Below are 14,525 nucleotides of genomic sequence, written 5' to 3'. Positions count from 1 at the left end.
AGGACCATATGCCACCGTACACTCGTGCAAAAAAGGCTGAACCTTTTTTTATGCTTACGCAGACCATATCGACGAAGGCCTCCTATAAAATAATGAGTCGGCGGATACTTGAAATTGTATATAGAGTTTGAACTGATGATATAATCGTGTACTTACCTATTACAGATTTATGTGACATTACATTTATTAGAATTCATTAAACCTTGATACGAGTAGATAAAGATATCTGACAGTGGTATTGGATTTATGTTTAAATTATCGATGATAAATAAATTGTTGTTATTATAACAAGAAAAACATGTACCAGGTTTTTATTATCTTTATTTTATTGAATCGAGCTTAAGCTCGCGGCATTGCCCGCGCGGAGTAGGTACACGTTTTAACAGTGTATAATGTCACTACCCTCTTTAAAAGCCATATTGATCTTACAAAAAACTGACATAACTATAACTTTAAAATGTACCTTTTTATGTCATACTATATATTCTGCAGTATCAGTAAGGATAATACATAGACGAATACTTTCCTTAATAAATCGCTTAAAAAATTAGAAATATTTTTCAAATCTGACAGTTAATTCCTGAGAACAACTCGTTTAAAGAAACCATGTATTTGTTTCTAAAATTAACTATACATAGGAAGCCGTTTTATTCATATTTGTCAATAAGTATCTACATCCTCTTATATATAAAAAAATATTATTTCAATTGGAAACACTTTAGTTCATATAAAGGAAAGCCTTCTGAGCTTGACATTACAAAGCTTAACCTTAGTGGTATCCTTTCGTATCATACGCTTGAGTACGGCCTCGTAGTAACCTAATACCAATATGGCGAAGCGCCACGCTCGACTTATATTGAAAGCGTGTTATTTGTATGTTTGTGTATTATTACAAATATGTATTTAATTTTGTTTGATAAATTAATTTAAAGAGAGAGACCTTGCAGCGGCTCTACCACCAAAGTTTTGGTTTATAACTTCAGTAGGAAGCACTGTCCTGGTTGCACTATTGTTTAATTTAATTGTATTTGATGTTTAACGAATTTCTTACTTGAATTTTGTATGTAATTTTAATTTATTAACAATTAATATTTAATTTAAGTATCAATATTTAATTTATTTATTTTCACTACATTAACGCATTAGGTTAGCCTGTAATGTTGGATGTAAGTTTTGAGTAAATAAATAAATAATAAATAAACTTTTTTGAACATTGACTAACTGCTTATTATGTTTTGAATTTGCGTCGCTTCAATGATTATGAGCAATAAATGTATAATGATAGCTTTGCGTCAAACTTGTTTGAAAAAGCTCCACTGAAGTCTGACGAGTTTCGTATTTAATATTCGGTGTGTAGGCGTGTAGGTTTATGAGTATATAATTTTTATGATACAAAACAATGTGTCATAATGATACGTATTGTCGTTATTACATTCACCTCACCTTTCCCTGGAGTCTCGTTGTTCATAATTATTTAAGTTTCGTGGTCTGTGGCGAATTTAAGCTACTGCCACATTAATATGTATTCGTATTTGTTACACAAAAAATGGCAGCCATTATACTCAAAGCTATGTAAACAATAGGACTTCGAGCTTATGTCATGTTAAATTTTTGCTCGGTGATCTAGCGATGATTAATCAAAAGTACAGAATTAAACGCACTTGGACAGTAAGCCCAAACGGGCGTTGCATGTGTTAAATTGTGTGAGATATTACAGTCACCATACTGTAGGAATTGTACAATTCAAGTACACATGGTTTTATCAGGGCTGCTGCTTTATAACATTCTAACACGAGATGCAGAAAAACCTGTTACGTAAGTTGCAAAAAGTTAAGTTACTTAGTAGAAAACTTGACATGTTGAAGCCTATTTTAGTAATTAGGGTAGGTCTATTATAGCGTATTTATATTTAAGGTTTTGATAACTAAATAACACGTGCCCAAACAAAAAAATACCTTTGTTGATTTAATTGAGTAAGTACCTATTCATCCACAAGCTAATAAATTAACAATTTATCGTTTACCTGCATACATAATTTACCGTAGTCGTAGGGCATACACTACAAACCTACTTGGAAATAAAGCGTTTGATATATTGCGAATTAAAAACCAATATTATTAATGAACAGTCCTGACTCAGCTGCGGGGATAGGCGAGTCGTGGTAGGCAACAAACAGGTTACAGGCGAGACTCATCGACCGATCGATATACCCGCGAATTTTATTATCTTGCGGCTCAAAGAGCGAGATATAAGTTGAGTCTGGGATGGTAGAGGTAACCCTAGATGCTGGTCATGTGTTAAGTGTATGGCGCGGCGCGACGGTCGCGATTTGAGGCCGCACAAGTCAACGCCACTGCCAAGGTCGGTCCGGCCGCCTCCACGTCAAACACTCGCAAGTAGAATTCGATGCAATCGAACAACTAACCATACAACATTATCAACAAGCCACCATGACGCTATAAAAGTAGGTACCTAATCTGATTCACGTAAAGATAAAACGCAGTTTATGTTTCAAAATGCACGTTCCGTCGCCGTATTGAGGTCGATCGTTTCATTACTTTGCCTGAAACGCAGAAATGTGCATATTTAAGCCGCTCATATCAAATTTGTGTCGTTTACGTACGTAATTACCGTATTTATATCCTTCTCGGGACCGTAAGTATTGATTTATGGAATCGCCGTGTTCTGAGAGTAGCTATGTATTTGATTCGAATTCAGTACTTGTTAAGATTACGATACGAGAGTAGTCCTTTGATATAGACGAAAAAGCAAATATGTGTGAAATGAAAAAAATATCGTTTGACAAATACAGGATAAAATGAGATCCAGTGGCGCAATATTTCAAGTTTTGAAATAATTTATATTTAAATTAAACAGTACTTAATGTAATACATGTAGGTAGTCTCCAAGGTGTTTAGATAAACTAAATAGCATAATATTTCAAAAGCTGATACATTTGGCTTCAAAATTTCGGTGGAACATTATAAGAGAAAGTCGATTGTATAAATTTGCGAACGGCTTGCGAGTTGAACGATCGCTCGGAACCGGTCGGCCGCGGTGGTGGCAAGAAGGATCTCCCGGGAATGCGCCGCATGCCTCCCTCTCCTACTATCGCCCAGATATTTCCGGCTCAGATTGATATGTAACTAGTTTAGAAACCGCTGCACACTATTCCATTTTATTTTATCTATACACATCCTTGTTGAGTATCGATATGTCACCAAATACGAGATATTTCAAGTACAAAGTACAAGTCCTTTTTTTTCCATATATCACAGGGCAATATTCTCAATGTATTTTAATAAATTTCATGAATATGGTAGAATTTCTTTAAAAAACGCTGCACACTTACGTTTTTATGTAGGTACACTGTATAGGTAATACACGATGTGTTGCGGACGTTGCGGCAAAACGAGTGTTTGCTGTTGTTCGTTGATGACGGAGTCGAACAATATTTTTACTTATCTCGATATTTTTGTATTATTTCTCTTAAATTATGCGGATCTCATATGATTCATATTCAAAGTATTCCTACACTTTATTATCCTGGGTTTGAGCGTATCAACTAGGTATAGAGCTCCTATTATATAAGCACGAAGGTATTTTTATTAATTTAATTGTTCCTTCGAAGATACGACTCATTTAAATTACTTTGTGTGGAGTATGACTAATATATTACTATCCTATCGAAGCTAATGGCATAAAATGGTGTAATTACATTTATCTAAATGGCATTATAACAAACCTATTATTACTACCACCGTGAAACGTGAGAATACTCACGTTCCGTGCCTATCACATAAAACGTTAACGTTGCAGCTGTGTCAAGCATCTACAGTCAATTCTTTGCTTGCAGGAAACAATGGGAAGGAAAAAGAAAACACACGGAGCAAGGAAGCGACCTCACCGGCGGCCCGCTCCGCTAATGGTCAGTATTTATCATTATAAGTTAAGGTTTATGATTCCGGGCGCAGATCTTCTCGGCGGAGGCTGGCTGGAGGCCGTTGCTATAGCGATATTATAGTATTACGGCATGAATGAGTGCTTAATGATCGAGCTTTTCATGGGTGGGTAGGGGAAGGGTTCGTGGCGGGACGGCGGGGGGTTAGCGGCGCGCACATGCGTCCCCGGGGGTTGAGGCTCGCAGCGCGCACGCGCGGCGCCACCCTTGCGCGGGCCCCGGCCGCCCCCGCACCGCGGCACCCCGCTCTGCAGGGGCTCCCACTCGTCCAGACACCCCATTGTACCCGCATATTTGCGGAAATTGGAATTCTCCCTCGATATTAACTGCTTGCTATTTAAAAGTCCGAATGATACGCTGAAAGCTCTATTCGCCACTTAAATTAACGCGATAATCTTTACTCAATTAATTCTAAGAATAGTTAAATGCGCTGTATACCTACACATACTTCAACAAATTATTTATCTATCATAATAGTAAATGGTAATAACACTAATAACCAAATGCAGATCTGACGTTTACATACGGGTTGAATGACGTGACTATAGCATAATTGCTACAAACTAGAACCACAATGAAAAAACCCATTGTATGATTATTGAACGATGGCAGACATGATTGCACACAAATTCAATACGATGGGATGGGACGGGACAGGCCGTTCGATGAACACGAAACTAATTTTAAAGTTTCGGAACATTTGTTTGCCGGGTGGTACAGTCATATGGAATTAATGTTTAATCTGTACACACAAAACGTGCCATATTATTTTAACGTCTAAACAGGACCTTCTTAATATGAATGTGCTAATATAATGTCCTTATTATAATGCTATGTAAATTACTTGAGTAATTAAATTATTAGATACTTTAAGCCAATTATTGCACAAAAACACTCACCGATTTGCGGTTTTCTGATAAAACACCCAATAATTACGTATTATAAATTGCAATATTTTTTACCAAAAAGGGGAACGCCAGACTGCGTAATTCATTTGTTTTTTCTCACGTTCTATTTCCAATATTTTCTTTTTATAAGTAATTTTATTTTATTTTGTGCCAGTATTAAACATGTATAAAAAATAAAGAAAAAAAGTGTTATGAAATGTAATAACAATAGAAAAGTTAAAAAATCAATAGCGTCCAAATATTTTCGTATGGAAGTTGGCATAAACCACTTGCCGCCATTTTGTTCATAACATATATTAACATTTTTTTATTTGTCCTGTACCCATATAGCTATCATCTAAATTATGCACCGCATTTTGTTAAAAAAACATGGCGAATGTTTAATTATATCATTGATTATTAATATTCAACCACCGTTTACATACGTACCGCTTCATACTTACCAACTTACCTACTCATACTACTCGACTTAACTAACGCTCCACTCAACCCGAAGTCATTATTATACCTAAAACGTTTTGTGGACAAAGCATCCTGAGCAGCTGATAATAGAATGTTCCGACACAATGTCATTATGTTAGACGTGACATATCAATAGGACGAATGTTTAGATAATGAGACATCCGCTGTGTATACGTGGGCAGCACTTTCCATACCATGTCGCGGCAGTATCTTGTTGATATGCAACATTTAGGCAGGATAGATTAAACATGTTGTAAACTACAATAAAAGTTGTTTTTACCACGCTTTTATTAGTTTGACCTGTATGGTTTACCACGCTTTTATTAGCTTGACCTGTATGTATGTATGTATGTAACGGAATCTTTGAACTCGATTTTTACCCACTTTGAACGGACCGATTTTGTAAAATGATCAAGAACCGATGACAATACACGATTTTAATAATTTTATTCCATTATCTTCATCAGGATTGTCAGAAATCCGGATTAACGTTTTTCGTTGTGCGATTTTAGCGTGTTTTTTAGTTTCAACTAACTACAAATCAAAATTGAATGTGAATTAAAGTTTGGACTTTATTAGTCAGCAGCATCATATCTGTTATAACAGCAGTGTTGAGCGCTGTGTTCTGGTTTGAAGGCTGTAATCAAAAATACATTTATATGGGCATTCATCCACTTCTAGAATAGAACTCTTATCAAGTCCATCACATATAGCTACTTATGTTGTATGTGTCCCTTACCAAGCCCTTGAGGCTAAACAGCAAATTCACTGTTGCTATGGGACGGACATAATTAACATTCACAAACAACCTATGTACAGTTGGAGTTTTATAATTATAGTATACTTTCCTGAAACACTCATAATAAAATGATTGCTTTCCTGTAAATACAACACCGCAAATTGTAATTAGAAATATAACCATATAAGTAAATACTGAATTCATAATTTATATCATTTACATTGTAAAAGTGGAATAGATTAAAATTATTGTATTAAAAATATTATAGATAATCACGGTAGATAATGACAATGTTATTGAAAATCATATGTCATAAATTGGAAGTATTTGTAAATTATCAAAAAATGTAATGCCATCAAAAACAATGCTTGTAAAAAGATCCAAGTCTCGCCATTCAATTCTTCTACCGTAAAAAGTCTTGAGATCTATGTAATACCAAGCCGGTAATGTATGCAGTCCCTACTTAAGGGACCTTCTGTCTTAAGGTATTATCTCACTATCTAACCTAACAACATCTCATGGGACCATACCAATATTAAAAATATTTTATGTTCTAAATAAATTAACGTGGCAATCGTACTGCAAGTCACATTGTGTTTTCATCTTATCATATCGCATCACACAGGTAACATTAGTACGATTGCCACGTCAATTTATTTAGAACATAAAATATTTTTAATATTGGTATGGTCCCATGAGATGTTGTTAGGTTAGATAGTGAGATAATACCTTAAGACAGAAGGTCCCTTAAGTAGGGACTGCATACATTACCGGCTTGGTATTACATAGATCTCAAGACTTTTTACGGTAGAAGAATTGAATGGCGAGACTTGGATCTTTTTACAAGCATTGTTTTTGATGGCATCTCATTCCTTTTTGTAGATATTTCTACTCTTTTCCTTTCCGGTACCTTCCACTAGTTGAATCTCAACAACAGATTTTTTTAAAGGCAATTAAATTGTTTAGGTAGTCTTTGTAGTTATGTAAATAATCTTGCCATTCATCATCACTTTCATTCGAACATGACAATAAATTAAATCTAAAAAAGTTACTATTTTGACAACTGAAATTATGCCCGTTATCCTCAGGAAAAACATCTTCTAAAAACATCTCTACTGATTGTGATTTATTTATTTATTTATTGGGATTTAACGTGTCTTCGTATTAAATAATCGACATCCCTTACTTTCTTCTGAATATCCGACAAAAATCATTGGTAATCTTTCACTGACTTCGTCGGACTCCGGTTTTTGATATAAACCACAGTATTTACTGCCCTTGCTCAAATTAGCTTCAATTTATAATAGACTTCTGACTTCTGAAATGAAATGAAATATTTATTTAATAATGATAACATTCGTTTTAGACTTCTCGCATATACAATAATAGTTCTGTTAGCTGTTTCAACCACAACAATTTGTTTAGGGGTATATAGTATCGCCTTCTAATGTAGAATTCCATTTGTTGATAAGAAAATATTGAAAGCTCTATTACAAAATATCGTCCCACCATCTGATCTCATACATTTGTTCGACTTGCTAGTTCCCTTTTCAACACTTTATATTTTTGACATTTCTTAAAGACTCACTCTTATGTTTTAGAAAATAAACATTCATCGTGTCATTCGAGAATAATAGTCGATAAATAATAACATGTACCTTGAACCGTTGAGTGAACTAGCTTCCATGGGACTACATAAATCTGTATGTACGATCTCCAGTATGTCGTTCGTTCGCGTTCAGAGGTTTGGAAATGGTTTCTCACTAGTCGTCATATCCGTCGGTAATGTTCACATTATCAAGACCAGTCATAATATTCTTTAAAATTCGCATATATTCCGGATTAATATGGGCTAGTCTTCTATGCCAATATTTATTTGACATTGTCAAATTACATATCGGTGATTTGACAAATTGTATATATACCATTTACGTTGTGGCCAGTTGCGATGATAATATCTATAGAGTTACTAATAGTGCAACCGTTTTTCAAGAAATTAACAGTAAATCCTTTTTCAGTAAGTTTACTCACCGCTAACAAATTCATACTTAAAATTATTTATATTAAAAAGGTTTCTTATAATAATTTCCACGTGTTTTCCGGGTAGGTACTACCACAAAATAAAAACTAACAGAAGTCAATCTTCATACAAAGTGGGCTGGAGTAACGCACACGTAGACACCACTTACCGACTCGTTATCTCGGGGGGACTCGAGCGCATACGTGCGCGACTGTCAGTTCATTTCTGACACGCGTTTGTAACTGTTTTGTACAAGCAATGGAGCAAAAAAAAATACCCTAATTGTGCAATGGACGGTTGTTTAAATTCAACGTTAAACTGTGGATTTTCGTTTTTTTATAGCTATCAATTATCAAGCTACTAGGAGCTGATATTTTTGGTGATCATGGCAAGAATATGTTATAAAGTGGATATCTAAGCTCGATTTATATAGTAGTTTCCTATTTCGAATCATTTGAAACGAACTTAACTAAATTTTTGTAATATTGCGTTGAAATGTTACGTACCTAATATTACGTAAGTTGAAAACATGATTTTTTGTTCGTATATATATTGGTTTGTCTTTAATGCCATTTGGTAGGTTTATGTCTAAAACGGATAGGGCAAAAGGAATTGTGTAATTAGGGTAATCCGTTTAGAAGTTATTAGGGATTTTCTATTGTGAACATTGTAATTTTTTATGTGCTTACATATAAAAATTATTTTCATAGACATTTATTTATGCTCAATAAGGCCGAAATTTGCCTAAACACTTGTTTCCTTGGAAACAAACTTATTATTATTTTATAATGCGGTGACAGTTGCTTAACCTCACGACAGTTATTGTATTTTGTGTATGTTACCGTTAGATTGTAGAATACGTTAGCATACACATTAACTAGGCTTAAGATTAGCTAGAAAATATGCAGATTAACTATGTAGTTAAAATTCGAAACATCTTTTCAGACTTGTTCTTAGGGCTAAAACACATACCTTTTTACGACACGACAACGTATCGTGACACATAGCGACATCGTGCCGCAAAGCGATATTGTTTCGTGAAAATATACAATGTTTGTCGTAAATTCATGACACGACGACGCATCATGGCATGCACGGGTCGACGTCAAGGGGTGAAAATTGATACAATCTTCGTTTTGTACTTTAGGTAGTGGGCAAGCTATCTGCGTTTTAACTGATTTAGGCACATTAGCCGTAACATCTAGTTTTTTTCTCATGACATTTGTCAGAAATTCGGAATGTTTTTGATATTATATAACTTTTTAGGGTTCCATACCCAAAGGGTAAAAACGGAACCCTATTTCTAAACTGTCCGTTTGTCTGTCTGACATAGAGCTCTATTTCTGGAACCTTAATAGATAGAAATTTAAAAATTTTACGGAATATGTATAATGGTGGCCGCTTTAACAATAAGTACTAAAAATAAAAAGAAAAACTTTCAAATAAAGGAGAGTTGCCATACAAGGGCCTTCTTTTTCTTTATGAGGAGGAAATCTTCAAAAGGTACTCGACGACGTGGGAGTGACGCCGGGTTATGTGGGACTTTAGCCGCACTAAAATCCTCCGGTGGCCGTCCTCAACGTTTGTTGGAGAACTCCGGGATCTCCGACTGAACGTAACAGAAGTCCTTTAAGCGCGATGCCCCGATCGAGCTCTGCCCTGGGAGAACAGTTTTCGCTCCTCCTAAACTATCCGGTGTTCACGACGGTATGCGACTACACATACCGCCGTCCTTCCCGGGGACACTTATTGGACGGTTCGAGCTCCCTCTTGCCACTCCCAACTCCGGAAGCCCCCTTGTAGTTGCTTCTTACGACAGGCACGGGATATCGTAACCCTTTTTTAGTCCAGGAACTACAGAGACAAACATATAAGGACCTGCTATTTTTTAGCGTTTTTCATTTGAAATGTTCACAATGCATTATATGGCTGCTATAACATCAATTAGTATAAATAAAAATAAAATAAACAGATATTTTTGTGGTACGGAACCCTCAGTGTACGAGTTCGATTCGCACTTCACCCATTATTTGAATTGAATTTAAATTGAAGTTGGAATTGAAAACGTCTTTTGTCTCGAGGATAAAAACAATTGACGTCGCCTATAATAGTAGGGGAGCCCAAGACGGGATTTCGAGAGTGACTCGAACGCGGCAGATTAAGATATGGGAGATACCTTACATCCTATAGAGTATCTTAAACTATCCATTTGGGGGGTTCAACCAGGGAAGTCCATCAGACTATTAATAAAAAATCGTATTATCTATAGTAGCTTAATTACATGTTGAAAACAATAAATTTATAATCTGATGGTTTGAGGGCGGCGTTAGGGAGTAATAAGGTTGCAAAAAATCTATACCTGGACATACTCGAGTGCGGTATTTTTTTTAATACAAAGGAAATAATGCTAGAAAATATGCACTATCTGATAGCGCCATTTATTAGCATGGATCCCTGGAAAGTAATAGTGTACAACAAACTAAAGGAAAAGGCAAATTTTATGGAAAATACATTATTCTTTATATATTCTCATTCTATTTTTTTTTTCAAATCGTCAGTATAAAAAACCCCTCCACTAAATCGTCACATGAAGGGTTATGATAAGTAAAACATCAGCTGGAATTTCCTGTATAATAATATTACGCCCTCGAGTGTGTCAAGATAACTTTTTTTTCCCATTTTCGAAGAGTTACAGTCTTTCGAATCGAATCGTCAGTCTTTCGAATGGGGGACTCATCTGGGGTAACTTCATATGCCCTTTGAAAATCTAATGTGCTGGTTACTTTTTTTTCCATTTTTACCTCTCGTATGGCTGTCCCCCTATGCAAACCAGCAAATAAACATATTTCCGGCATCAGAGATATATACTCTATCACTAACCTGCCGCGCCTTGAGTATGTCTGACTCTGCTTTTTACATTTTTCGAATCATCTAGAAACTATTCCCACGGTAAATCGAAAAATATCACACAACCTTTTCTTCACTCTAACGTGTAATCTACACAATCGTATACGTCCTATTGACGCTCGAGTTTCTACCCATTTAACATAATGGGCTCCCCTACTACTCGTACATTTCGCGGACAGAAACACAGATTCATTAACTGCAAATGTAACTTTGTAATCCTATATAACTTATATAGGATACAAAGTTATTTAATGTAGTTGGTGTATCTAGATAACTGGACAGAAATTGCAAAATATTTTAGTTTTTCTATGAGTTATATACTAAACACTAATTGTATTCTCAATTTCAACCTTCTATGTCTGCTGGAAGTGCCTTAAACTTTTGATGATCGGTCAGTCAGTCAGTGAGTGAGTGACAAAATTACAAACTTTAACTACTTGTAATTCTTAAACTACTGGTTCAAATTGAATGAAATTCGAAATGTACCGTGTCTATACAATGCTTGCTTGGCTCCTGAAAATTCAGGCTTCTAGCTTCATATGCAACGAAGTTACAGGGGGTCAAAAATGGGCCGAATCGCTTCGGGAAAAGTATGGTACGGCCGTGCCGCTTCTTTTGGCTCGACTTGGCGGAGGCACTGCCGTGCCTCCAGATAATAACCCCTTTTTTAGTGTGAAGCGATTTGGTATCGCACACCCATAAGTTGCCCTAATATGTTTATAGTAAGCTTTAATTTTATATTGTAATCTTTGCCATGCATAAAGATAACTTTTTAGACTTATGATTTGAAATAAAAATTAATCCTTGAAAACATTGTTCTTCATAAACCAATTACAGATTTGTTGCCTCTTATGATGACTAAGATGGTGGCAATAAAGTTAGAAAAGCTTATTACTTAATAAGTCATTGATAAGTAAAGTGATCTATCTATATAATTTACTCATCTAAGATATTGTATACTAGACAATATTCCTTAAAGAAAAAAACTACTGTTCTACGACCGTTCCATTGAAAATAACTAAAACGAGACTTCACTCACAGATAAAGTAATCTCATCTAATCTGATCTCTTTATCTTAAAAATATTTTCCATGCGGAGAGTTACATAATCTTATATCATTTTACCGGCAAATAATTACAAACAACAATAATTACATACTATAGGAAATGTCGGAGAAATTTTACATAGTTCGCGTAAAATTATTAAAAATACCTCTTCACTGTTGATACGAGAAGTATCAGATGCGCCGGAGTCAAGGAAAAATGTAATGGTATTATCTCTTCTTTGTTTTTCACAATTCGCGGTCATAAACGCAAAACTTGAGCGGCTGGTAGATGTTTGTTCATTCATTTATTTCAATAGCATGAATTTTTACGTTTGTACAAAAATGACTATTTTTGTATTTTTTTTTTATAATATAGGAGTAGCAGACGAGTATACAGTCCACCTGATGGTAAGTGGCTACTGCCGTCCATGGACATCTGTAATCAAGCCCAGATAGGATTAGATATTCCTACCTGAGGTCGGCCACAGATGCGCCGCTACCCCTGAGGACTAAGCTGTCTCCCTTACCACGCCCTTCAAAACGGAACACAGCAGCGCTTAACACTGCTGTTATTAGGCAGAAATAGGTGTGGCGGTGGTGCCGCCGGAGTCGTTTGTGGTTCGGTTCTACCACCTTCAGATTTGTTTACATTTTTCCCATACGGGGGCGATGATTGGAAATGTGTGAGCAGTCAGTCATTTTTGTAAATCGAATCGGACAACTTATCAAAGAATAAGCAGTAAATAGCCAGAGAAACATTAGGTATTCGTATGTATATCATATGTACGAGTACGAGTGTATGTATTTTAATTGCAAAGTGATCTTCAACTATCTATTTACCTCTCCATATTTTAACGCTGGAATTACTTATAGTACCTAACCCACCCCAGATAACATGCTTAGCTTAGCCTTTACTGACCATTCGTATGTGTTGGTGTGATACTAGGATCTAGGATCTAGGAACATTTTTAGATAAATATTTGTGCAACAGACGGTGCATATTCATCTTCGTTTGCAATAAATGCGTTAGTCAGCTAAACAACGAATCTGTGGCGAATTACAGGACTTCAATCCGTTCTGGGAATTCTTAAAAAGCAAAGTAGGGAGGTTGCCGCTTTACTCTATCTGAAATGAAACCCAGAGAGTATGTGAGTTCTACAATGACGCACTAGTTGAACGTCTCGTGTCTGTATGTCGTCGTGTATGTTCCCTTATCATATCCTTCTGATCTAAACATAGCAATGCTTAATACTACTGTTGAAAGGCATAAATATGTGGTAGGGCCATCGTCTCTAACGTCGAAATATGAAGGTTTTTACCACTCTCAGAACTTTTGCTTCTTCGTTTTCTTAAAATAAGAAGCGGGAGAAGATATTCTAGGTTATAAGGTAACATACTTCAAATACTTTCGCCAAAGATTCAAGCCAAGAATTCTTTCTCCCCAAACTGGACTCTTGGAATGGGCAACTTAATTGGTTGTAGTCTACACACCCATTACTCGTATCTTTTGAGCGAAGTGTCTTGCCGTTAATTGATGTTCTGACTCACTCCTATTATCACTGGCCGAGATAACATTGTTGGTTGCTTAATTGTTATCGCGCTACTTACTTTCTTTTTAAATAGCTCGCCTTAATATCTTGCTTAAATAACACAAATCGTTAGCGTTTGACTAATCCAAAGTCCGTAATATGCAGGATAATAATATGGATAGAAAAAAAATATATTGACGTGGTAGATATCTTTGTGGTTCGTTACCGGCGGCACCACTGCCACACCTATTTGTGCCTAACAACAGCTAACTGTGTTAAGCGCTGCTGTGTTCTGTTTGAGAGGTATGGTACGGAAGACATACTTTTCCACGGCGTTCCAGCTCCTCAGGGATTTCGGCGCACCTGTAGTCGGTCTCAGGTAGGAATCTAATCCCATCTGGGGGTGATTATGGATATCCATGGGCATCAGTAGCCACTTACCATAAGGTGGACTGCATGCACGTCTGCTACTCCTATATTATAAAAAAACGGTTCTACCGGGGGATACTAGCGCAACACCTATTTCTACCGTGAAGAAGTTCTTGCTTCCGGTAGAAGAGAGAAGAGTTCATTATACTTTTTAGCATTTTTATAGTTTTTGATTTTTTATATATTTCAGGTATATTAGTTTTAACTAGGAAAACCAAAATGTATATATTGTTTAATTAATAATTTATTTCCCCCTTTTAATTTTAGAAGTGTGGTATATTACACATAACTCGTAAATAATAGTTTATGTAATTAATATATTTTCCTGTTATTGTTTTTAATTACCACGCAATCCATAATTATTTATTGAGGTGTCCATTAATTACATGAGGTGATTTTGGTTTTTGTGTTTCCACGCGTTTTACTTATTTACAATAGCTTATTATTGAGGCTCATATCATTATTGACTTCCACTAGGGTTTCTTTGGCTGTGTGGCACATACACTAAGTAGGTATACATATGCA

General features: G+C 35.8%; 1 protein-coding gene across 1 annotated transcript in view; it reads left to right on the top strand.

The window, feature by feature from the left end:
* Nucleotides 1–14,525, top strand: part of LOC140748014 (uncharacterized) — a 204,348-nt gene that overhangs the window by 180,080 nt on the left and 9,743 nt on the right. The window contains exon 14 of the mRNA XM_073080696.1: nt 3,857–3,928. Coding sequence (XP_072936797.1) covers nt 3,857–3,928 — 72 coding nt within the window. The remainder of the gene's footprint in view (nt 1–3,856; nt 3,929–14,525) is intronic.

The sequence above is a fragment of the Epargyreus clarus genome, unplaced genomic scaffold, assembly GCF_041222505.1.
Source record: "Epargyreus clarus isolate Ecla_fem2 unplaced genomic scaffold, WU_Ecla_fem_2.2 ptg000015l, whole genome shotgun sequence".
NCBI classification, from domain to species: Eukaryota; Metazoa; Arthropoda; class Insecta; order Lepidoptera; family Hesperiidae; genus Epargyreus; species Epargyreus clarus.
This window is presented reverse-complemented; position numbering and strand designations above follow the sequence as displayed.